The sequence below is a fragment of the Microtus oregoni genome, unplaced genomic scaffold, assembly GCF_018167655.1.
Source record: "Microtus oregoni isolate MIOR12 unplaced genomic scaffold, Mior012 000026F_ref0000081, whole genome shotgun sequence".
NCBI classification, from domain to species: domain Eukaryota; kingdom Metazoa; phylum Chordata; class Mammalia; order Rodentia; family Cricetidae; genus Microtus; species Microtus oregoni.
In genome coordinates this window covers 33,329,997-33,356,933 of record NW_024543085.1, presented here as the reverse complement: position 1 = coordinate 33,356,933, position 26,937 = coordinate 33,329,997, and the positions used below count along the sequence as shown (strand labels likewise).

General features: G+C 45.3%; 1 protein-coding gene across 1 annotated transcript in view; it reads left to right on the top strand.

Moving 5' to 3' along the window:
* The window catches only part of Svopl (SVOP like), a 51,204-nt gene that overhangs the window by 12,412 nt on the left and 11,855 nt on the right, over nt 1-26,937 (top strand). Inside the window, exons 6-13 of the mRNA XM_041675502.1 lie at nt 2,652-2,715; nt 6,374-6,499; nt 8,243-8,371; nt 10,232-10,305; nt 11,967-12,178; nt 14,848-14,959; nt 16,945-17,026; nt 17,967-18,056. Coding sequence (XP_041531436.1) covers nt 2,652-2,715; nt 6,374-6,499; nt 8,243-8,371; nt 10,232-10,305; nt 11,967-12,178; nt 14,848-14,959; nt 16,945-17,026; nt 17,967-18,056 — 889 coding nt within the window. The remainder of the gene's footprint in view (nt 1-2,651; nt 2,716-6,373; nt 6,500-8,242; nt 8,372-10,231; nt 10,306-11,966; nt 12,179-14,847; nt 14,960-16,944; nt 17,027-17,966; nt 18,057-26,937) is intronic.

Here is a 26,937-nt window from a genome sequence, read left to right as displayed (position 1 = left end):
GACTATATTAAGTAGGTGAAGACCGGGGATGTAGCCCAGTGGCAGAGCTCTTGCCAAACATGGACAAGGTCTTGGGTTGAAGGTCAAGGCATGTGGCCTTACTTGCTGTGTCCTCCCATCCCTTCCCTTCCATGAACTTGCCTCGTATCAATACCTCTCCCCTGCAAAGGGTGAGAGATAGCTTACTCTTGGGCTAACCACAAGCAGCTGTGGACCCTTGTAGTGCCCAGAATAACCATCCATTACAAAGTGCCATTGCCCTTAGTTTAAAACCATACCCAGTGGCCTTGAGAGATGGCTCAGGGCTTAAGAGCATACACTGCCCAGTTCAAATCAGCTTCAGGGGAAGTTTGGTGCCTCTGGCCTGCTTGGGCACCTGCACACATCACATACACTCACATGCACATGTGTACACACATCCATACACTCACATGCACATGTGCACACACACACCAATACACTCACATGCACATGTGCACACACATCATATACACTCACATGCACATGTGCACACACATCACATACACTCAGATGCACATGTGCACACACATCACATACACTCAGATGCACATGTGCACACACATCACATACACTCACATGCACATGTGCACACACATCACATACACTTACATGCACATGTGCACACACACCAATACACACACATGCACATGTGCACACACATCACATATACTTGCATGCACATGTGCATACACACCAATGCACTCACATGCACATGTGCACACACATCACATACACTCAGATGCACATGTGCACACACATCACATACACTCACATGCATATGTGAACACACATCACATACACTCACATGCACGTGCGCGCACACACACCAATACACTCACATGCACATGTGCACACACTTCACATATACTTGCATGCACATGTGCATACACACCAATACACTCACATGCACATGTGCACACACATCACATACACTCAGATGCACATGTGCACACACATCACATACACTCACATGCACATGTGCACACACATCACATACACTCACATGCACGTGTGCGCACACACACCAATACACTCACGTGCACATGTGCACACACATCACATACACTCACATGCACATGTGCACACACATCACATACACTCACATGCACGTGTGTGCACACACACCAATACACTCACGTGCACATGTGCACACACATCACATACACTCACATGCACATGTGCACACACATCACATACACTCGCATGCACATGTGCACACACATCACATACACTTACATGCACATGTGCACACACACCAATACACTCACATGCACATGTGCACACACATCACATATACTTGCATGCACATGTGCACACACGCCAATACACTCAGATGCACATGTGCACACACATCACATACACTCAGATGCACATGTGCACACACATCACATACACTTACATGCACATGTGCACAAACATAGTTAAAAATGAAACTGAGAAAAGAAAAATGCTCAGATTTAAAAAATAAACAAAAACAAAACCCACACCAGAATGAATTTGCAAAGCAGAATGAGAAATACTGAAATAGAATTAATGCGTCTGCCTGTCTCCTGCGGGTCTCAATGTTGGGTGTGAGCGTTGCTGTGTTAATGTTCCTGCTACAGGGCCACCTCAAAATTCACAGAGCCCCTCAGGCTATTCCCTCCTGGGTGCCCTGAGGCACATTCTTCTTCAATCACGTTAGGAGATGTCAAAGCACCAGGCATCACCTTAATGCGCTGAAGACTGAAGATAGATGTTCTTCCCTGGGGAACTAGTGAAGTAGCTCACTGAACTGAGAGCCTGATAGGAGTAGGTGCTGAGAGAGCTTTAAAGTCTCCTGCAAGAAGCAGCCCAATAGATTCGTTAAAGAAAGACAAAGAAGTCCTAGCCCTGGCTAATATGCTAGCGGAGAACAACGTCAAAGCTGAGGATCTCACTCCATTTGTTCTTCTGTTTACATCATCTCTGCACACTTCCCTGGAAAGGCCCTGACTGTCACCAGTGAACACTCTGCCTTCCCTTGGGGGCAGTTCGATTTCTCGGGTATGTTTCACACCACAAAGGCATTAGATTTGACAAAGCCATTTTCCAAAGCTTCTCTTGGCCAAAGCAATAAGGCCAATGTCCCCGTGAGCCAGAGAGTTTAAAATGAATGTCAGAGCAGAGTGACCGGAGAGGAGCAATTGTGAGCCATTGTGAGTTCACTTCTCACTGTTTGTGGATGTGGAACGTCACCGTAACAATTATAGCTTAATATATGATGAACTCCTTTTTTAATTAAAAAATTAAATAAGATATAAAATAATATATAAAATTGGTTAGATTTACTTTATCTGCATGAGTGCTTTGCTGCATGCTTGTGTGTACGTATACCCTGAGGGTGCCTGGTGTCCACAGAGGTTAGAAAAGGCTGTCACATCCCCTGGAACTGGAATTATGGATGATTGTGAGTATTGTGTGGGTTCTGAGAGCCAAGCACAGGTCCCGTGCAAGAGCCACAAGCACTCTTAACTGCAGCCGTCTCTTAAGCCTCTCTTTATGCTTACAGTGTCTTTATTGAGGTGAAAATTTGTGACTGTTTATTAAATGTTAAAGGTCGTTTGGTTTTCTAAAAACAGAATCATTGTGTTTCCCCGCTCCCTGTGCAGGTTAATCATAAAGACCGAATTTTTGCCCACAAAATACCGAGGGTACATGCTGCCCTTGTCTCAGGTAAGGTGAAGGGGGAACTCTGGAGCCTGGTGCGCGTGAGAGGACGGGACACGTGGGTTTCCTTCAAGCCCGCTAATGGACTTGGGCTAGTACACTGCCTGTTATCTTAGCACCAACTAGGGAGCGTGAAACATGTCTGGTGCCACAGGTCCAGCAGGAAGGTGTTCTGAGCTGGGGACTTTTGCCACCCAGCCGTGATGCTCAAGACACCGTACCACCTTCCTCAAGAGCCAGGGTGTAGTCTAGTGGCTGGCTTCATTAGAATGACAGACACCCAAGAGAGCCTTTCTCACCTTACAAAGACTTCAGAGAAGGGAGACAGCTCCTACTTTTTCGGGGTACCCCATCTCTCTTCCAAGGACGCTGGTGTCTCCAGGTCCACACTGCCCTCACTTGGAGGAAAGTTCCAAGATTATGTCTTGATTGCTGCTGTTCCTCCAGGGTCCTCCTCCGACCCTGGCTGGCTGTTGACCAGAGGTTTTACATCCAGAATCTTTATCAATCTTGTTCCCCTGGACTGTTTTTATTCCCCAGACCTAAAAGTCCCAACTCTGGGGAATGTTCAGGAAAAAGATGACCCTTTCTACTAAGGTTTCATGTATTTGTCAATAAATAACCCAGGAGATTTGGTTTTTTGTAGTATGAGGAGCGGTAGGGCTGTGTCCCCAGCACCCGGCTGCTTGCATAGCTAGCTTTATACCCAAAATAATTACACGGAAACTGTATTCTTTTATATACTGCCTGGCCCATTAGTTCCAGCCTCTTATTGGCTAGCTCTTACATATTGATCTAACCCATTTCTAATATTCTGTGTAACTCCCAAGGTGGCTTACCAGGGAAGATCTTAACCTGCATCTGTCTGGAGTGGGAGAATCATGGCGACTCCCTGACTCAGCTTCTTTCTCCCAGCATTCTGTTCTGTTTACTCTGCCTACCTAATTTTATGTCCTATTAAAGGGCCAAGGCAGTCTCTTTATTTAACCAATGAAATTAACACAAAACAGCAGACTCTCCCCCATCAATTTTTATACATAATGTAGGCAACAATAACTGAAAAGAACCAGGAACACCCGATGGTGACTCCGCATTCTCTCCAGGCTTTGTCCTCAGCGATTCATGACCAGGAATGCATCTTAATTTTTACAGCATCTTACTTTATACCTCAGTACTAAGGGATCAGGGTTTTACTCTTTCATCTGTCTAGTGCCATGGCAGCCTTCCTCACATGCCCCTCCATGTCTATGTCTCCTTGGGTCATATAGTCAACTCCAGTGGCTGCCTATCTATATGGTCATCCCTTTGTGTCCTTGGGAGATTGGCTCTTGGATCCTAAAGGATACAAAAATCTCTGGAGGCTCAAGTCCCTTATAGAAAATGGTGTCAAGCCGGGCGATGGTGGCACACGCCTTTAATCCCAGCACTCGGGAGGCAGAGGCAGGCAGATCTCTGTGAGTTCGAGACCAGCCTGGTCTACAGAGCGAGTTCCAGGACAGGCTCCAAAGCCACAGAGAAACCCTGTCTCGAAAAACCAAAAAAAAAAAAAAAAAAGAAAGAAAAAAAAAGAAAAAGAAAAGAAAATGGTGTCATATTTCAGGTTTGTGTATACAACCATCTGTAACTCCAGTTCCAGGGGATCTGATACCTACTGACACCTTTGGGCACCAGATATGGTACACAGATATACACTCCAGATCCTGTGTACTTTAAATCATCAAGAGATGAGCTACCTAATCAATATTTTGTAGGTAGACAGTTGTCAAGCTCAGACTCTTTGTTTTTGAATACTGCTGATACCCAGTTGGCTGAAACCATGGATTTGAATTCATGGGTATGAATCCTGCAGATGGACAGCTCTACCTGTGTGTTCTTTCCATCTCTAAAAACATGTATAAAAAACCAAGAACGCCTCCTGAACCAAGATCCAGGTGGCCATTTACCTGAGAGTCACTAAAATGTCTTAGAGGGTCCTCAATGCCGCCTTCTTAGAACCCACCTCTCCACCTTCCCCTAGGACCTCTCATCTCCCTGTGTCTATCTCGGGTCATAACGAAGAGCTCACCTTTCTCCACCTGAGCTTGAATGCAGCAGCCACAGTGGACCCCACCCTTCCCCTCACCCTACCCGGTTGCCAGGCTGTGCTGGTTCACCCCAGTTCACGGACCCATGGTGCAAGTGTCCATCAATAAGCTCTGTCACCTTCAAAGACGTGTGACCAGTGCATTTAGAAAAATCCTTTGTTCTATTATTACTGAGATGCATCCCACTGCCACATCAACTGTCGCTTGCCCTTACACAGTAGCTATATCTATTGACTCTTTAGAGAAGTTGTCCCTTGTCACTTAAGCCATTCTCCATACATTATTCTATTTTCTTTGTGGCCCTGTCACTTTCTTAAGTAATCAAATTTTGGTGTAATTATCTTTGATAAGATAATCAACGCTTGGGGCTGGAGAGACGGCTTGGTGGTTAAAAGCACTGGCTGTTCTACAACATATGGGTTCCATTCCCAGCACCCACACTTACAATCTCTGTCACTCCAGCTCCAGGTGATCTGACACCTGCTGGCCTTCTTGGGCACCAGGTATGGTACACAAACATATATTCATGGAAAACACTCATGCAAATAAAATAACAAATACTTTTTTTTTAAAGAAGCCCCTCAGTTGGGCAGTAGAGGCGCACACCTTTAATTCCAGCACTTGGGAGGCAGAGGCAGGCGAATCTCTGAGTTTGAGACCAGCCTGGTCTACAAGAGCTAGTCCCAGGTTCCAAAATTATAGTGAAACCCTGTCTCAAAAAAAAAAAAATCCCTCAATTAGCTCCACAAAGGATCTTTTAAATGCTGCCTCTTTCCATCTCTCTGACATGGAGTGACCAATTGTCTTAGGTGAGTAGGAGTATTTGGGCGAAATGGGGTGGTTCTACTAATTATTCTTTTTCGTTTCGTTTTTTTTTTTTTTTTTTTTTTTGAGACTGGGTTTCTCTGTATAACAGTCCTGGCTGTCCTGGAACTCACTTTGTAGAGCAGGCTGGCCTCAAACCCACAGAGATCAGCCTGCCCCTGCCCCTAGAGTACTGGAATTAAAGGGGTGTGCTACCACCTCCAGGCATCTAGTAATAATTCTCGACCCTCAGGGCCCATGTTACTTGATATCAAACCCGAAAGCATAAAAAGCAAAAGTGTGAAGCACCATGTATACTATGGGCTGTTTTTGAAAATGGAGTGTCTGAAGGAGCTTTGGTGATAAACAGTAGGCCTTGTCAGTTCCTCTGAGAAAAGGAGCTGGTGGCAGAGACCTGGGAGAAGAGAGCAGTCTGCATTATCTGTGTAAGAAAGAAAAAAAAAAACAAACAACAAACCTCTAGGGCATTAGACTGGATTTTGTTTGAAACTCTAGTGATATCGCTGCTGGGTTCTCTGTCCTAAGGTGGAGCAAACAGTTTACACACACAACTGAGCTCTGAAGTAGAGTGACTCGGCAGCTCCTCAGGTCGGAGCGGCTATCCTGGGAGTAGAATCCAACTCGATAGTCACTCCTCAGAACTCTCACCTTGCCCACATACAGTACAAAAGAACGGGTTCAAGGCTCCGGGGAAGAGAGAAACGGCACAGAGACAGGACCGAAGGAATTGTCATGTTTCAAGTCTTTCTTCCCAGGTTTTCTGGCTTGCTGGCTCCCTACTCATCATCGGCATGGCTTCTGTGGTCATCCCCACCATTGGGTGGCGTTGGCTCATCCGGATTGCCTCCATCCCTGGCATCATCCTCATCATGGCCTTCAAGGTGATGCTTTTGAAACTGCCTCTATGCTCCCTTTCTGCTGGACCACTGACCTCTTTTCTCCACAAATGTATTTATGGTAGTTTCTTTTCCTAAAAATGATTTATAAGTACTGTTTTTAATCGTGTATGTGTCTGTATGTGGGTATGTGTGTATCAGTGTGTCCAGTCCTTTGGAGCTGGAGTAACAGTAAGTTGTGGGGATGTATGTAGCTCGGTTCGTTGAGTGCTTGCCTAGCATACTTGAAGCTGCCCTGGTCATTAGCCCAGCATAAACTGGGTGTGGTAACACATCCTCATTGTAATCCTGGTACTCAGGAGAAGAGGCAGAAAGATCAGAAGTTCAAGGTCATCCTCAGGTCATCTTAGGATACCTGAGAAAAAGGAAGGGAAGGAGGAGGTGAGGAGAGTAAGAACAGAGGCAAGAAGAGGGTAGAGGGAGAGGAGAGATAGAGATGGGGCAGAGACGTAGAGGTTCCTGCATGGTCATTTATTCCAAACCTGAAGCCCATTTGGGTCTCCTCAGGAATGTAACCAGCTTTAGAAAGCCTGTGGCTAGGCCATGGAGGTCCGTCTTCTTACCTGGCATCTTTTAAAATTGTTTTATTTTATTTTTTGAGACAGAGTTTCTATGTATAGCTCTGACTGTCCTGGAACTTTCACTATGTAGACCATACTGGCTGTAAACTTGGAGATCTGTCTGCTTCTGCCTCCCGAGTGCTAACTGGGATTAAAGGCATGTGTCCCCCTTGCCCAGTTTAAAGCATTTTTAAAGGATACATAATCCCAAGCCTTTCCTATTCCACAGTAAAAGAAACCATGGCCTCCACATCCTTCCCATGGCTGGTTCCACAGTCAGGCCCCTTCTCTCCTCTGTACAAGCTCAGAGGATCATTGTTTTCAGTTTTGTTGCTTGGAATCACCCCTTCCCCATCCCTGGCCCCTGAGAGTTTGGGGTTGTGGCTCAGTGGTGTAATGCATCCCTCACTTGCACAAGGGCCTTGGGTTCAATTCCCACTATGCACCCCCACCACACATACACCAGGAATCACACCCAGACCCCTCAGCTGCTCTGGGACCAGTGACTTCCAGTCCTGTTGCTTCCTGTGGGAAGACTCCTGCCTCTGTGTTTGTAGACTGAAGACTTCACTGCATTCTCGGCCAACTGCATCCCACCATTGGGTGTTCTTAAGGCCTAGGTTAAGTGCTGCCTGGAATTTGTTGTATATGAATTGCTTTCAAGCCCAGAATCCAAGACCTGCCATTGTATAACTGATGTATCTGTTAAAAAAAAAAACAACCCAAAACAAAACAAGAAAACATATATTCTAGCCAGGCAGCAGTGGTGCACACCTTTAATTCCAGGCTTGGGAGGCAGAGGCAGGCAGATCTCTGTGAGTTTGAGGCCAGCCTGGTCTACAAGAGCTAGTTCCAGGACAGGCTCCAAAGCTACAGAGAAACCCTGTCTCGAAAAAAAAAAATCTAAAATCTATATTCTATTCAGATATCTAAAGTGGGTCCTTTGGTTTTAGTCCAGACTCTCATGGTCCCTAGATTTCCCTCCCTAGAGGCAAATTTCCAAATCAGCACTGAATTTATCAGAACACCTGTTGGATACCTTCAAGATTGTCACCCCTTCTGGGTGTGGAGGCAGTCAGAAGGCCTGCAGTAGCAACAACAGCACCCAACAGCACCTTGTCAGCCTATGGTACCTGCAGCTCTGATGTCCTTTATAATCTGTGCCCAGTTTATCCCTGAATCTGCGCGCTTCAACGTCTCCACCGGAAACACGCAGGCTGCACTGGACACGCTAGAGAGCATCGCCAAGATGAACCGTTCAGTCATGCCGGAGGGACAGCTCGTGGAGCCCATTCTGGTGAGTGCACAAGTGGTTGATCGCCCACCAGTAGTCCAGAAGGAAGGGGACCAGGGCTCTTTGAAAGAGCAGAGTAGAGGCGGGGCTTGATCTAGTTCCTCACTGCCATATAGCCTTGCAATACTGGTCTACCTGACTTCTTTTTGTCATCTGTGAAACATAAATAATACTTCTTATTTTGCAGAACTAATCACATCACTTGCCTTCGTGGTTATAATATGAATTTTTAAAAATATCTTTATGGTTTATTTAACTTTATTTTATGTGCATTGGTGTAAAGGTGTCAGATCCTCTGCAAATGGATCTTCAGACAGTTGTGAGCTGCCATGTGGGTGCTGAGAATTGAACCCAGGTCCTCTGGAAGAGCAGCCAGTGCTCTTAACCACTGAGCCATCTCTCCAGCCCATGATTTTTATTAATAATCATTTTATTTGTTTTTTGTATTGGCTTTGTCTCATTTTGATAAGGTTATTTCCATAAAGCCTGCTTCAATTTTGGAGGCTATCTTTTTGTTTTTGTTTTGTCTCAAGACAGGGTTTCTCTTTGTAGCCCTGTCATTCTATAGACTAGGTTTCCCTTGAATTTACAGAGATCCGCCTGCCCCCTGAGGGCTGGGATTAAAGGCATGCGCCACCACTGCCTATTTGGTTTCTGCACATTATTGCATGGTTCACATATTTTGTTGATGGATTAGTTTTATTGCTTGAAGTATTTTTTTTTTTGTTTTTTTGAGATAGGGTGATCCTGTATAAGAGCCCTGGCTGTCCTGGAACTCACTTTGTAGACCAGGTTGCCCTCGAACTCACAGAGATCCACCTGTCTCTGCCTCCGGAATTCTGGGATTAAAGGCGTGTGCCACCGCTGCCCAGCCACTTGAAGTATTTTGTAGCATTTATTTAGGCGTATGTTTGTGGGTATGGGTGTGGATGTGCATGGCACAGCATGCCTGTGGAGGTCAGAGAACAATTTGTGGGTACCAGTTTTTTCTTCTACTTTGTGGGCTCTAGAAATTGAATGTGTACTGGGTGGTGCTGGCACACACCTTTAATCCCAGCACTGGGTAGGCAGAGGCAGGCAGATCTCTGTGAGTTCAAGGCCAGCCTGGTCTACAGAGTGAGTTCCAGGACTGGCTCCATAGCCACTGTCTGGTGTGGAGGGGGAGGAGGGGGAAATGTTATATTTGGCTCAGTCTCAGAGGCTGCAGTCAGTAGCCAGGGGCATCATTGTTTTGGGCCGGTGACGGCAGAGTGTCATGGTGTAAGGGCATGTTGGAGCAGAACTGCCCACTCTGTGGTAGCTGAGAAGCAAAGACTGATAAAGTGGGGTCAGGGACAAATGGGCCCCTCTCCTGAAAGTTTTCATCCGTGTCCAAATGCCCTCTACTTGTGGCTACTTCTGTGGATTAATTATCAGCTAAGCAGGGCACTTATGATCAAGTCGGTTTTAAGTGACTGATTCCACCAGCCAGGACCAGTTTTTTAAAAAAATATTCTGTATATTTGGGTGTTTTGCTTCCATATGTCTGAGCTTCACACATGGGAAGTGTCTGCCAGAGGCCAGAAGAGGATGTTGGATTCCCTGTATGGATGGTTGTGAGTTGCCTTGTGGGTGCTGGGATCCACCTGATCCTCTGCCAGAATAGGCAGTGCTCTTAACCAGGGAGCTGTTCTTTGACCCCTAGGTCGTCATGATTTTAGACATCAGCCTTTTGGATTGGCCAAGGGGAGGAGAGGTTGCTTCATAACTGAGCCACACAGGATGATCTCACCACCTTGTATCCTCGGGCACCATCAGGAATGTCACAGAAATATGTCCTTACCCCTCCATGTGTGTTCTGTCCCCTGCTTTTCATTCTCCTAGGAGAAAAGAGGAAGGTTTGCAGATCTACTGGATTCTAAATATCTTCGGACCACATTACAGATCTGGGTCATATGGTAAGAACATAATTACTGCAAGACAGATGTTAGATAAGCAGGTATTTGAAGGAGACCCACTCAAGGAGAGTAGCCCTACAAATACACCTTGTTTTTCACGTTGCCTCTTGTGATTTCTGTTATCCATTGTCAATCAAAGTTGAAAATTGTATTTGTATTGACTTCTTCAACAGAAAGACCACATTTGCATGTAACTTTTATGGCATGTTGTAAATTGCTTTATTTTGTTGAGTCTGTATAGGAACTTACATGGGAGGCATGATATGATCTGTGTGGATCTTCTATGGATGAAGAGGGACCACTGTAAATCCACTCTTGGGGTATTAGAGAGAAATATAGGAAGTCACCAATAGTTCCTCCTGCAACGCCTTCTCTTTCTAATGCTACCCACTCTACCTTCCTCCCCGAAATGATAAAACTGTAAAGGGAGAAAGAGAACCTTAACATTCTACAGCAGTTTCCCAGTTCTTTCCAGTGACGTGGCTACATGTCCTGGACTTCCGTAGGGTGTGCTTTCTGCTTACCCTACAATGGACAGATCCTTTGAACTCACCAATGACAGGCTCGGTGGCACAGCCTTTTCAGGGCCTCTCTGGGCTTCATCTCTTTGCAGCTTTAACCTTGAGTGAGCAAGTGCATCCAGAATAGGACTAAAAAAACAGTACTTGATATACCGGGAAGGACTGATGGATTTTATAACATTAGTGTCTCTGGAGCCAGGCTTGGTGGCACATTCCTACGTCAGCAGAGTTCAGGGTCATCTATTGCTACCGGTTTGAGGCCAGCCTAGGCTACACGGAACCCTGTCTCAAACAAAAATTAATGTCTCTGCGCCATATAATATCAGGAGAAGCCTAAATAGCAAGCTATCATTTAAGAGAAGAAATTTGAAATATATATGCATATATATACACATGCATATATCACATTTTTGATATATATGTATAGTGCAGTATATAATATACATATAAAACACATGCTATATATAATTGTCTTTCAGCAGTTAAGATAGGTAATCCAGTTTAAAATTTATTTTTATTTTTTTAATTGATGTGTATGTGTGTATTTCTCTAGACTTCATGTGTGAGCAGTTGCCTGAAGAGGGTGTCAGATCCTCTTTCAGAGGACCCCAATTTAGTTCCTAGCAACCACGTGGTGGCTCACAACCATTTAACTCCAGCTCCAGGGAATCCAAACTCTCTTCTTGCTTCTACATACACATGGTGCACATATATGCACGCAGGCAAAACACAAATAGAATCAAAATCAATCAATCAATCTTTTAAAAGACTGGGTTTGCAAGGATGCAGAGAAATACACACACACACACACACACACACACACACACACACATTTCTCCAAAGTTGTCTTCAGATGCCTGGATGCTGTGTGGGCTGATTTCTGTTGCTCTTGCCCTATGCCTTCCACATAGATCGTTCTCCTTACCTCTGCCTGTCATGGTTCTTCCTGTCCCCCAAGCTTGGTGAAAACTTTTACTGATGACATTCTTTTTTATTTTTATTTTGTGTTTTTTCAAGACAGGGTTTCACTGCGTGGCCCTGGCTCTCCTGGAACTTATTCTGTAGGCCAGGCTGACCTCAGACTCCAAGATCCGCCTGCCTCTGCCTCTCCAGTGCTGAGATACTCTCTTCTCCTTCCAGGTTGGGAATTTCTTTCGCCTACTATGGGGTTATCCTGGCCAGCGCAGAGTTGCTGGAGCGGGATCTGGTCTGTGGTTCGAAGTCGGAGTCAGACCCAGAGGTGGTGGTGACCACGGGGGACTCAGAGGAGAGTCTCAGCCCCTGCTATTGCCACCTGTTTGCACCCTCTGACTACAGGACCATGATCATCAGCACACTTGGGGAAATTGCTTGTAAGATCGCCCGCCCAACTTTCCCGTTTCAGGCAGGGTTCCTGCAGCTCAGGGTCAAAGGGAAGTGTGACCTTGAGGCGAGGCTCCTGTCCAGTAGAACTCCAAGGGTCTTCAGATCATGCTGCTACACCCCCAGTTTGGGTTGTTGTGGGGAGGAAAACCGGAAAGAGCAAAGCCTTGAACTGTTCCGTTTCAGCAGTACATTTTAGTCTAGGGTGGTGCGCACCTTTAATCCCAGTGCTCAGGTAGCAGAGGCAGGTGGACCTCTGTGAATCCTAGGCCAGCCTGACCTATATAATGAGTTCTAAGACAGCCAGTGCTACATCCATAGTTTAGCCCCTATCTCAAATGAAAAGATATATTTATTTTTGAGATAATTCTCTTTCCACCCCCAAACTCACACACTCAAATTCATGACCTTTTTAAAAATGTTTATTTTTTTAACAGCAGACTTCCTTTCTCCCATAGCTCTTACAGCCCTTCTGCCCTCCTCCACAGTGACCTCTGAACCTTAGGTACAGGAGTTGTTTTATAGATGCAGCTGGTAGGGACTTATATTCCACCTCAAGGGCAACAATATAGCCTATAATGTATTATCGTTGGATCCAATTTTTCTATGCTCTGATCTTTTTTTTTTTTTTTTTTTGGTTTTTCGAGACAGGGTTTCTTTGTGGTTTTTGGAGCCTGTCCTGGAACTAGCTCTTGTAGACCAGGCTGGTCTCGAACTCACAGAGATCCGCCTGCCTCTGCCTCCCGAGTGCTGGGATTAAAGGCGTGCGCCACCACCGCCCGGCTTTCTGATCTGTTTTGTATGACTTGATAGTCTCCTGTATGATCCTGACCAACCGTTCAAAAGAGAGTTCCTCCTGCCTGGTGTTGGGGTTTTGGTTAGATAGTTTTGGAAAGCATCGTCAGCCCAGATGGGGACACTTGATTTAAACTATATCTGGAAATTTATGCATCAACTTACATGTAACATGTATTATAGGTATTTTTAGGTAGATAGATAATAGTATGTCTTTTATGACTTTTTCAGATATTATTACTGTATTTCACTCTCTTCTTTCATCCTGTATTTACTATCCTTCCTCTCTCTAATTATTTCGTTTTAATGTGTTTTTAGACATCATTATTATTATTTTAATTTTCGAGACAGGGTTTCTTTGTGTAGCCCTGACTGCCCTAGAACTCACTTTGTAAACCAAGCAGGTCTTGAACTCACAGAGATCTACCTGCCTCTGACTTGGGAGTGCTGGGATTAAAGGCGTGCGCCACCACCGCCCGGCTAGATATTTGTTTTATGTGTATGACTATTTTGCATGACTGTGTGTGTGTGTGTGTGTGCACCCTGTGTATGCCTGGTGCCCTCCTCCTAGGTGAGAAGAGGGTGTCTGAGCCTCTGTAGCTGGAGTTATTAGTAGTTGTGTGCCACCATGTGGACGGGTGCTGGGACTAGAATCCAGGTCACCCTCTGCCAGAGCAAGTGCTTTCAACTGCCGAGCCATCCTCAGCCTGTCTCCCTAATCAGTCGGCCCCTGCTGCGCTTTCTCATTTCCCCTTCAGATCCCTTGTAATTCCTTCTCTATCGTTCCCCCCACCTCCACAATAGCTGTTTTTTGTTTTTGTTGTTGTTGTTTTTGCTTTCCTGGTTTCTGCCGTTTCTTCAGGTTATATACTGACATCTGATGGTTTGGAGCTGGGAACCTCAGATGAGAGGGAGCATGGATGTTTGTCTTCCTGGGTCTGGTCGCCTCACTCTGTGCTCTTTCCTAGTTCCATCCACTGACCTGGATAAACCCTGGAGCAGGGTGTCCAAACACATAGTAACTAAAATGGGCACATCTTACAATGACTTGTTAGATTTCAATTGGCTGTACTGTTTTTTTGTTTTTTGTTTTCTCCCAACAAAAATGATGGCCCATTAAAAAAAAAAAAAGCCAGTGTGACTGGGGATGTGGCAGAGTTGTTTAAATCCCCTGGTCTGTGTGAACTGGGTGTGGGGGTGTGGTGTGTGCCTGTAATCCCAGTGCTCAGAAAGTGGATGCAAGAGGATCAGAAATTCAAGGTCAGCCTTAGCTGAATTTGAGGTCAGGGATATAGGAGACCCTGTCTCAAAAATTAAATAAATAATACTATAAAATAAAAAATAAAGAAAATGAATCAAAGGGCCAAGGCCAATTGGCACAAGCTTACATAGTGAGAATCTCTCAAACACAAACAAAAAAAATCAGTGGAGCCTTGAATTCAACGGACAATGGTATATGGCATTTAGTTCTAGCAAACTAGTAGTTTGCAAAGTGGTAGAGAAAGCAATGAAATAAAGCTAGGCATGGTGGCGCATGCCTATAATCCCAGCGCTTGGAGGCAGAGGCAGGAGGATCTCTATGAGTATGAGGCCAGCCTGGTCTACAAAGTGAGTTCTAGGACAGTCAGGACTGCGAAGAGAGACCCCATATCAAAACCTTAAAACGTAGAAAGGCCTTAATGTTTAAGCAGTGTTAGTCGCTCATGAGGAAGAAGCACATTCAAGAAGTCACAGATCCCATGACAGTGTGCCTGGTTCAGGACGGGAGCTGCTTCCTTAGGGAATGGCAGGAGGGGTCCTGCTGGGGTCTACGGTATCACTTGTGCTCCAAGTGTCACCACTGTGGTTGTTGTTTGCTTCCTAGTGAACCCTTTAAACATCCTGGGCATCAACTTCCTGGGCAGACGGCGGAGCCTGTCCATCACCATGGGATGCACGGCTTTGTTCTTTCTTCTCCTCAATATCTGCACTTCAAGGTACTCACCCTTTGCCTGCTTCCACACGGCTGTGCAGTGGTTATCAGATGGGACTTCCTGAGTCCTGGGGATGAGTGGAGAGTAGAGGCCGTCCATTAGACCGAGAGGCCTTTCCCTCTCCTCCCCCCTGCCCTGCCTCCCTCAGCTGTCAGGAGATGTGGCTAAGTACCAGGATGCTCACTTTATACAGAACTTGTTGGAGAACTAGAAAGCAGCCGTAGGGTTTTTGTTTTCTGGACCAACATGAGCTATTCTGGTGATACAGACGACATGTATCTGAAGGCTGAGAAAGTCATTCTGTGGTGGAGGACTTGCCTCAGATAACAAGTCTCATCTCCCATGGCAACCCTGCAGTACTCGGAGCAATGATATGGCTGACTCTTGAGCTGTTGAGTTCTACACTCACAGGCCATCTAAGCACAGAGTAAAATTTAGAAAAGGTTTTATCCCAGACAATGAAAACAAACTGCATCTGTATAGAGCATGCGGTGCTGACTAGTTTCATGTCAACTGGACACAAGCTAGAGTCATCTGAAAGGAGGGACCCTCAGTTGAGATAATGCCTCTGTAAGATCTGGCTGTAGGGTATTTTCTTCTTTTTTTTTTTTAATATTTATTTATTTATTATGTATACAATAGTCTGTCTGTGTGTATGCCTGAAGGCCAGCAGAGGGCACCAGACCCCATTACAGATGGTTGTGAGCCACCATGTGGTTGCTGGGAATTGAACTCAGGACCTTTGGAAGAGCAGGCAATGCTCTTAACCACTGAGCCATCTCTCCAGCCCCTCTTCTTTTTTAAATAGTTTTATGTTTTATTATAAAATGAATGCATATTTTGAATCCTAATATTTATTATATTGATATTTTATAAATAATTTAGACTTAAAATTACTCAGATAGGGTATTTTCTTAATTAGTGATTGATGTGGGAGGGTCTAGGCCATTATGAGTAGTGCCATCCCGGGACTGGCAGTCTTGAGTTCTATAAGAAAGCAGGCTGAGCAAGTTGCACTCCTCCATGGCCTCTGCATCAGCTCCTGCATGCAGGTTCCTGTTTCGTTTGAGTTCCTGTCCTGACTTCCTTTGGTGACGGACTACCATGTAGAAGTGTAAGCCAAATAAACTGTTTCTTCCCCATGTTGCTCTGGTCATGGGCATTTCATCACAGCAATAGAAACCCCAAGACAGCTGGGCGGTGGTGGTGCACACCTTTAATCCCAACACTCGGGAGCCAGAGGCAGGCAGATATCTGTGAGTTTGAGACCAGCCTGGTCTACAAGAGCTAGTTCCAGGACAGGCTCCAAAGCTAAAGAGAAACCCTATCTTGAAAAAAAAAATTACTAGATTGCCTACAATCCCTAGCAAAAAGTAAATGCAGCGGTAAACAGTTGTTTGATGTTGAAGGAGCAATAACACACAGAAAATAAGAGGTTGTGTGGTACCCAGCTCCAACTGACCCATTACAACACAATTTCTGGGGCTCACTGTGGAAGAGGAGTCAGGAAGATCGCAGAGAGTTTGCTGTGAGTGTCTCCTAGAAATGCCAGGGTGGCTGTACCCAAAGGCATGCACTACCACCGCCCAGCCAATCTAGTGCTTTAAAGAGATGGCTCAGCAGATAAGACCATTTGCTGCTCTTGTAGAGGATCCACACTGGGTTGCCAGTGCCTTCAGGATGCTTCACCACCACCTGATTCTCATTCCAGGGGAGCCGATGCCCTGTCCTGACCTCCTAGGCACACACATGGTACAATATGTACATATAGGCTAAGGAATCATACTCATAAAATACCTTTTCCAACGCATGTGCCCGTCTGGGAGCATCGGGTCTGAATGCCCCCCCACCCCTTAGGTGGATTGTGAGGAAACAGGCTTGAGGATGTCATGGTCAGGCCAGTTAAGAAGCAGCATCTTGCCGAGGCTCTGGGCTTTGTGAAGGGCCTTCTGTGTCTCTGACTACGACCTCCTCTGCTTCCTCCTCAGTGCCGGCCTCATTGGCTTCCTCTTCATGCTGAGAGCCCTGGTAGCAGCGAACTTCAACACCATCTACATTTACACTGCTGAGGTGAGCAGCGGGGAAGGGCATGGCTACATCAGGGCACGTCAGGGGAGCTGCCAATCTGTGGGGAATGCATCCCTAACTTTGGTCAACCTTTGACAAGTTGCTTAAACGGTGAAATTCGTTGAAAACGACACGAGAGAGCTTGATATGGATCTTTCCTTTCCCATATAGTCTCTGAAAGAGAGGGCCTCCTGCCTCTCAAGTGAAAGCAGGTCGTTAGTCTAACTTGTCACTGTACAAAAGCCCGAAATAACTTAGGGAAGGGAAGAGCTATCTTAGTTCGGCTTCAGTCGTTCTGGTCCATGACTGGCTGGCTTACCTCTGGTCTGTGGCGGAGGCACCATGGTCCAAGGGTTTGGGAGAGAAAAGCTGGCCACCACGCAGCAGTCAGGAAGCAAAGACGGACCAAGAAGGAACCTGGGCTAAGATCCACGCTCAAAAGCACATGCCCAGCGACCACTTCCTCTAACCAGGCTTCGAAGTTCTTCCTTCCAATAGTCCATTTAAATGGTTAAACAATTGGTTAGGGTGTTTCTCATCTTTCCACCCTTTACTAAGGGAAACAGCTCTCAATCCAAATATGTTGACGTCAAAATTAACCACCATGGGGCTGGTGGGATGGCTCCTTGAGGAAAGGCACTTGCTGCCCAACACGACATTCTGAGTGGAATCCCCGAGATTCACATGGAAGGACAGTTCCGGCTCCTGCAAGTTGTCCTCTGACGTCTACACATGCACCATGACATGCATGCATAACCCCCGCCATACATACACAGGAGAAATGGAGAAATGTAACTTTTTAAAATTCAAAACTAGATACCGAAGACAATGAGCATCTTCTACCCATCTACAAACACAGAAGCCTGAACTAGGGAGGGAAGAGAGGAAGAGAACCCTGGGAAGAAACGTGACCAATGGTGTTCTCTATGCCTCTCCTCCGCAGGTCTACCCTACTCAGATGCGCGCTCTGGGGATGGGAACCAGCGGTTCCCTGTGCCGCATTGGAGCGATGGTGGCACCATTTATATCCCAGGTACCCAGAAGCGTATGCGGGGCCACTGAACCGGAGAGGGTGGGCAACAGGGACCCCAGAAAGGGTATAACAAGGGTTTCTACTTTATTCGGGACATGAATATTTAACAGCCTATAGACTTTGATTCAGAGTTAAACCTTTTGCTGGGCTTGTCAGCCAGGATGGACTATGGGAAAACACGAGAGTACCAGGATTCGCGTGGGGTGGGGATGGGGTGAGGAGTCGGGGGTAGAACAGTACGGCAGAGCCTAGACATGGGGAGGTGGGGCTGGCTCAAAGTCTGGAACAGTCTGGGACACGGGGGACCTGGCACCATGTGACAAGAAACGGAGAACCCAGGCTAATGCAGCGGCCCACAGGGTCATGGAGGGGTCTACTGTTTGTCCTCTGCTCTGCTCATCCTTTTGGCCACAACAGAACTCTGCCTTGTTCTTCCTGCTATAGAAATAGGAAATGGGCCTTGGGTCCTGTAGTGCCTCATCGGCTGTGGGAACCTAGGAGGAAACCAGGCCCTGTCCGGTTTTTCTGGGGCCTGAGATCACCACCTGACCCCCTGCCGCCCCCACACCCACCATGCAGGCTCTATCTGCTCCCTGTGTATGGGGCATTCTCAAGAGTCCTAAACATGACTTTGGCATTGCCCTGGAGTTGGTTGGTCTATGTCTGAGTCACATGATCAGGGGTCAGAGCTTCAAACAGTTCCATCTGAGGGCAGGGAAGGGGGGCACTTCCCAGGGAAAACAGTCATATGGGCAAAGTAGATGCTTCCTATATTTTAACAGAAAAATTTTGGGGGGGGGTTACAAAGGGTTTTTATTGTTTGTTTGATTTTTGTTTTTGTTTTCAAAACAGGGCTTCTCTGTATAGCCCTGGATGCCCTGGAACTTGCTTTGTAGACCAGGCTGGCCTCGAACTCACGGAGATCTGCCTGTCTCTGTCTCCCCAGTGCTGGTGTTAAATGTGTGTGCCATCAACTGCCCCGCATTATGAGTTTTTAAAAACTCTCTTGAAAGTGTTTCTTGTCTTATAAATGGTGCTACTTTTGTCTTGAATTGTTGCTTTTTAAAATTCCTTTTTATGCTGGGCAGTGGTAGAATCAGAGGCAGGTGGGTTTCTGTGAGTTCAAGGCTATCCTGGTCTATAGAGTGAGTTCTAGGATAGGCTCCAAAACTACACAGGAAAACCCTGTCTCGAAAAAAAAAATTCCACCTATTTCATCCATCTCAGAGAAGAGCCTACCAGGGAAAAAGGGAAGTAAAACACCCACCCTGTCCCTTGTAAGCAGACAGAGACTAGGTTTCTCTTCCCAGCACTGTGGGGATGGAGTCTCTGGGTTCTTAGTTCCCTGTGCCTATTCACCCTAGGGACATGGGACTATTTATGTGACAGGCCACATTGCTTCTAGGGGCCTTGGCAATGGTTAGAAAAGATCACAATTTGGGCCGAGTCCTGAGGGTTCTGTTCTGCTTGACATCCTGGGCACAAAGTGGCTCCTGACTCTGGGTGGCTTCGCTCATCCTTCCTGTGCCTCCCATGTTCTAAAACAGAGACAAATAAGAGCACATTTGCATAGGTTTGTTGGGATGATGAGACCATTTAAATGCAAAGCATCGAGACACACACACACACACACACCCCACACACACGACACAGCATTTGAGAGACATTATGTAATGATGCTAATCAAGGCCAAATGCAACTCAGATAAATATGTCTTGTTAAGAAAATACTTTTGTGACCACCGACGAATCCTTTATTGTTAAAGCAAATAGTGGCTGCAAAGGTTGAATAGACTAGACAAGATGAGCTCTGAGCATGGAGGCCCAGGAGACAGTACTCTTACTGCCCGGAACGCCATCTGTAATGGCCACACAGATACCAGTGTCAGCTTCCCAAGACAGATCTGTTGGCAGAGAAGCATGAAGACCACCGCTTCTTTTGGGTTCTTTCCTGTGTCGTGAAAGCACAGATCTGTGTGCATCCTTCACTGTCTTCGTACGGAGTGATTTTCCTGGCGAGGAAATACTTTAATTCTCCTCATGCTATAGAGCCTCAACAACATGTACACTGCTGGGTTTGGGTACTGGAACTAGCTTCGACTACCTTGTGTTCATTATTTTTATTTTTTTGCCTTTAATGAACTATGGTGGGGAAGGGAATGAGGAGAAGGAGGGGACACGAAAATAAGAGAAACAAAAGCACTTTAAATCGAGCCCAGTACAATGAGCTTTGTGTGTGTGCTTTGCTCCCTTAACCAGTCTGAATCAGGAGAATTTAAGTCTGGGAAGCTTCACGCCCACTCCTACAGCATTGCCTAGATTCTCACAGAATGAGCTGTTTCAAGGCTTTCCTTGAAATCTTAGGTGATAGCTGTCGATCTTAGTGCTTATCAAGATTACTAGGGTAGCATTGTAATGTAGACATTCCTGGGCTTTGCCCAGAGATGCAGAAGGTAGAGATGGGACCCACTACCTGCACTTGTAAGAACCCACAGCTGAGTCAGCTGCTCTGTGAGCCGTCCTGAGAGAGGCGGTCCCGTCCACTGGGAGGGTGCTGATTAGGAGCTGCTTTGCCTTTCACCCAGTTCTTTCTCTTCTGATTTCCTACAACTGGAATGAGTTTAAGTGAGAACTTTACAGGAGGACTAGAGGCATAGTCCTGTTTAGAATGCTTGCTGCTCTTTGGAGTTCAGACCCAACATCCATATCAGATGGCTGACAACTCTGTAATCACAGCTATGTGATACCTGGTGCCCTCTTTTGGACACCTCTGGTACTGCACACATAAAGTACCCCCTCGCCCCCCACCCATGCACACACACATAAAATAAAGGTGTTTTAAAAACAAACCCCATATACATTAGTTAGTAATGTGTTTACATAATCCAAAGACTAATGTATAAAGTTTAATTCAATTGAATATTTTTTTTTTTTCAAGACAAGGTTTCTCTGTGGAACAGCTCTGGCTGTCCTGGAATTCATTCTGTACACCAGGCTGGTCTCAAACTCACAGATTCACCTGCCTCTGCCTCCCAACTGCTGGGATTAAAGGCGTGTGCCACCACCACTACAGGCCTGTTTTGTTTAAGTGCATTATTTAAATCAAATGTTTTGAAGTATCTAGTTGTTAAGAAATTAACTTAAATAAAAATAAAATCTGGGTGTATATAGTCCAAGCAAACAAAAAAGGAGACTTTTGTTACAGAATTTTTAAAGGCTTGCCAAAGTGCTTCTGTAGAGCTAGTTCAGGGACTATTCTCCTTTATTCCAGAATGCATTAGGAGTCAGGTGTCCAGGTGTTCATGCACTTGTAACAATGCACCATAGACTGAGGAGCTAGGGGTGTAGTTCAGTCGGAGAGAGTCTGCCTAGTAAGCCAAGAAGGCCTGTATTCCAGGCCCTGCAAACTCAGCACTTTGGAAGGCGGAGGTAGGAGGGTCAGAAGTTCAAGGTCATCCTCACCTACTTAGTAAATTTGGAGCCAGTGTGGGCTATGTGAGACCCTGAGTTAAATACAAAAAGGAAAGACATCACAGACTGAGTAGCCTATAAATAACAGAAATTTCTAACAGTTCTGTGGACTGGAAGTTCAAAATCAGGTGCCTGTATGATTGGGTTCTGGTGAGGGCCCTCTGCCTAGCCAGCACATGGTCACCTTCTCATTGTATCTTCACTCAGGAAAGGCCTGGTGTGGTCTGTTTTTTGAAAAATATTTATTTATTTATTTATTATGTATACAATATTCTGTCTGTGTGTATGCCTACAGGCCAGAAGAGGGCACCAGACCCCATTACAGATGGTTGTGAGCCACCATGTGGTTGCTGGGAATTGAACTCAGGACCTTTGGAAGATGAGGCAATGCTCTTAACCACTGAGACATCTCTTCAGCCCTGTGGTCTGTTTTATAAGAGTGAAAATCCCTCCAAATAGAACAGGTTCACATCTGAGATGGGGATTTCAACATAGGAATTTTGAAGGGGCATAAAGACCTACAGGGTCAATGACACTAGAAGTACCTTGGTCCAGCAATGTATAATATGTTGGTCCCGTCTATGGATGGGTGGTGAAGTCTCTATAGCGCATGAATGACCTTCATCCAGTTGGTGGGACAGCCTGAGGTGTTGAACAGCTGGGCAAAATAGAAACGTATACTAAAGCAATGAGGACTGCCCCCTGATGGATGAAGCTAAACATGGCCTCACATCAAGTGAGTATCATGCAAATAAATGAAGGCATGTATGCACACATCGCACACACATATCACACACATCACAGACACATCATACTCACATGCACCATACACACATGCATTACACACATCACACACATGCATCATACACATCACACACACGTGTAACACATGCATCACACACATCGCATACACAAACATCATACATATATGCATCACATCGCACTCACACGTATCACATCACAGACACATGCATCACACACACAATGCATCATATGCACGTGTATTATACACATCACACACGCGCATCACACATATCACATACATGTATCACACACATGCATCATACACACGTGTATTACACACATCACACACGCGTATCACACACATCACAGACACATGCATCACACACAATGCATCATACTCACGTGTATTACACACATCACACACACGCATCGCACACACATGCATTACACACATCACATACATGTATCACACACATGCACCATGCACACATGTATTACACACATCACATACACATACGCATACATACATCACGTTGCACACACGTATCACACACATCACAGACACAAGCATCGTATGCATCACACACACATACATCATACACACATGCATTACACACATCACACACATATGCATCACACACCCACAAAAAGCGCTTCACAAAGGGATGTCAGTGGGAGAGTTCACTCATAACCCCAGTGAAACGTAGACCTTTTCCTTGTCTTTGCTCCACTCCCTTTGTCGTCAGTGGCATAGCAGTGACTCTCATTCCGCTCTGACTCCATTGCCCCTCCAAGCTAGTACAGCTCTCGGGGAACTGAAATGTCTCTTCTTTCATGAGCAGCTCTCTGCTAGTTCTGTTGAACAACAGCCTGTCAGGACTCATAACGGGTCAGGACAGACACACGGAGCCTTTGTTAAGGAGGCAGGAGGTCTCTTCATTCAGTATCCCCTTTCAGTGACTAATTTAGGAAATGGCGTTTGGAGTAATAGCACCCATTATAGAGGTTTTTTGTAGAGGTATTATACGGCTCGGCAGTTAGAACAGTGAAAAGAACTCCAGTAGCTAGTCTTTATGACATGATTGTTACTCTATTAGCATGTTACTATTTGTAGAATTACATTATCCCAATTAAATATTCAGGTAACATGTTTTAGTTTTACTTTTTAGATTAAAATAATTGACACTATACAGTTTTCTTGTTGTTTTTGGGGTTTTCTTTGTTTTGTGGGAAGTCTTCCTATGAACCCCTGGGTGGCCTGGAACTCATTATTTAGATAAGAAATGGTATCACGTTGGAGATGTCTTTTAACTTTATTTTTTAAACATCCTTTAAAAATATTTTTAAAAACTTTGAGAACTTTATACGTGAGTACTTTATTTACATCATCTCCTCCCTTTCTTTTGCTCCAACTTTTTCCATATCCACCCCTCCCTCCCTCTCAAATTTGTGATCTCGCTCTCTCTTCTTTTCTAGTTTTTTGAGACAGAGTTTCTCTGTGTACCTCTGGCTGTCCTGGAACTCACTCTGTAGACCAGGCTGGCCTTGAGCTCAGAGATTTGCCTCTTCTGCCTCCTGAGTGCTGGGATTAAAGGTGTACATCACCATTGCCTGGAAAATTTGTGATCTCTTAAATCTTCTTCTTCTTCTTCTTCTTCTTCTTCTTCTTCTTCTTCTTCTTCTCTCTCTCTCTCTCTCTCTCTCTCTCATAGTCTACTGAGTCCATTTAGCGTTGCTCATATATGTATGTGTTTGGGCTGACTGCTTAGGACTGGATAACCTACCAGCAGACCTGTACCTAGGGAAGACTGTTTCTCCCTCATCAGCTCTGACTTGCCTGTAGCTTTTCATCTAGGGGTGGGGCCTTGTGAGATGTTCCCCATCTACACTGGCATATCTGTTTTGTTGAAATTTCATGGCTACAGCTCCCTATCACACAGAAAGACACTATCTTACAGCAGACATCCTAGTCCTCTGGATCTTACTCTTTCTGCTTCATCTTTTGCAACATCCCCGCAAGCCATAGGTGTAGGGGTTGTAGTACATCATTGCAGCTGGGCAGCCCGTGGTTAGCTGTCCTTTGCTTTTTGATCAATTATCAATTTCTGTAATGGTCTCCTTCTGAGGCAAAATGAAGCTTCTTTGATGGGGGGTGAGAGCTACATTTATTTGGGGCTATCAGGATAAATATTTAGAAAACAGAAAACGTATTGGTTTAGGAAAAATGGTAGTAGCAGGTTCTTCTTTAGGGATACTTCACCAGCTACAGGGAGCTGACTAGGTTTACAGTACCAGACCTAACTGCTCTCCTATTGAACAAGTTCTAGGCCCTATTAGACAGTTGTTGGTTATCCCTAAGATAGAAATGCCACTGTTGCACCACGGGGAATACCTTGCCATGCTGGTGATTGCTATAGTTCTTATGTTTTATAACTGGGCAGGACTATTGGTTGCTTTTCTCGCTTGGCAGCTTGCATAGCCAACTGAGATCTAGTCCTTTGGAAGGAGGCTTCCAGGTCAATTCTGCCTCGATTCCTCCAAGTCCTGTGTCCAAAGTGTGTGGTATCTTCAACAGTAGGCATTACCGGTAACCAAGGGCAAAACCAATAACATATATATTACTTTAGCAATTTCTTTGACTCCCCTGGTCAGCAACTCAAAAGGAGGCTTGCCATACTTGGTGCTGGGCTTCTGTTAGATGGTCGATGGCTCTTGGGGTGGGGCATCACCCCAAGTGTCATACCTCCTCCTTTCTCTATACTTATCTATATGTGTGTGTGCTTAAGAAAACATATACCAATATATTTCCATATGACTTTTCTTTTTTTTAAAAAAATATTTATTTATTTATTAGGTATACAATACTCTGTTTGTGTGTATGCCTGCAGGCCAGAAGAGGGCACCAGACCCCTTTACAGATGGTTGTGAGCCACCATGTGGTTGCTGGGAATTGAACTCAGGACCTTTGGAAGAGCAGGCAATGCTTTTAACCTCTGAGCCATCTCTCCAGCCGCTCCATATGACTTTTCAAACATTTTATTTAGCCCTCTTTCCTCCTTCTCGGTTTACACTGGCCTCCTCTTCCCTTCCAGTTAAATCCCCAGTCTGCCATTTCCCCTGCCTAGCACCTGTGTCTTTTAGCGCCTCTTCCAGAGCTCCTTCTCTCACCCCACATGGCCCCTCTCCTGGTTTCCATGGCAACTCCTGGTTATATACTCAGATCTAGAAACTTGCATTAATTGTTTTTCTGGGTCTGAGTTGCTATAATAATTTCTTGAGACAGGGTCTCTCTATGTAGCCCTGGCTGTCCTAGCGCTCCCTTTGTAGACCAGGCTGACCTTGAACTCAGAGATCTGCTGCCTCTACCTCCTGAGTACTGGGATTGATGTCTGGCTTAATGTTTTTAAATTCCATCCATCTACCTGCAAATTTCATGATTTTTTTAAAGAGTTGAACAGTATTCCATTCGTTTTCAAGATCCATTCATAGGCAGAAGGACATTTAGGTTGCTCCTATTTCTTCGCTACTGAATAACTTGGCATTGGACACATATCTGTGGAGTAGGCTAAGGAGTGGCTGGACCATATGGTAGATGTTTTAGCATTTTGAGAATTCTCCACACTGATGTCCAATTTCACTAAGTGAATGAGGGTTCCCTCTCCCACATCCTCTCCAGCGTTTGTTATCGGTTGTAATATTGATTTTAGCTGTTCTGACTGCAGTGAGACAAGATCTCAGAACAGCCCTGATAGGCATCTCCCTAATTGCTAAGGATGTTGAACACCTTTTGAGATATTTCTTAGTCATTTACTTATTTTTTTCTTTTGGTTTTTTGAGACAGGGTTTCTCTGTGCAGCTTTAGAGCCTGTCCTGGAACTAGCTCTTGTAGACCAGGCTGCCCTCGAACTCACAGAGATCCGCCTGACTCTGCCTCCCAAGTGCTGGGATTAAAGGTGTGTGCCACCACGGCCCAGCCATTTATTTATTCTTTTGATAATTCTCTGTTCAGATCTGCAGCCCATTTTTAAATTGGGTTATTTTTTTTTAAATTTACTTATTTTTGTCTTTTTGTCTGTTTTGCCAAGGTCTTGTGCTTACTAGGCAAGTGCTCTACCTCTGAACTAAATCCCCAACCCCTATTATTATTTTTAAATATGTGTAAGTGTGTGTAGGGGGTGGTATGTGCACATAGGAATCCACAGGCCAGAGGCTATGGGCCCCCTAGAGCTGGAGTCAGTTGTGTGTCATTTGCTGTAGGTGCTGGGAGCACCTGGGTCTTTAAGCAAGTTAACCACCAAGCCATCTCTCCAGCCCACCACTTGTTTCTTGATTCTTTGCTGCTGTTTTAGTTCTTTCTATATTCTGGATATCGATCTTCTCTCAGATATGAAGCCGGCAAAAGTTCTCTCCCACTCTGTGGGCTTCCCCTTCACTTGTATCCTTTGCTGTACAGAAGCTTTTTAGTTTGATGAGGTCCCATTGTCAGTCGTCAGTATGAATTCCTGAACTAATGGCGCCCTATTCAGGAAGTCCCTCCTACACTCATGTCTTGTATTGCCTCTGCTTTCTGCTAGCAGTTCCACTGCTCCAGGCTTGCCTTGAGGTCTTTGATCCATCTGGGATTCATTTTTGTGTTGGGTGATAAACATGGGTTCAATTTTATCCTT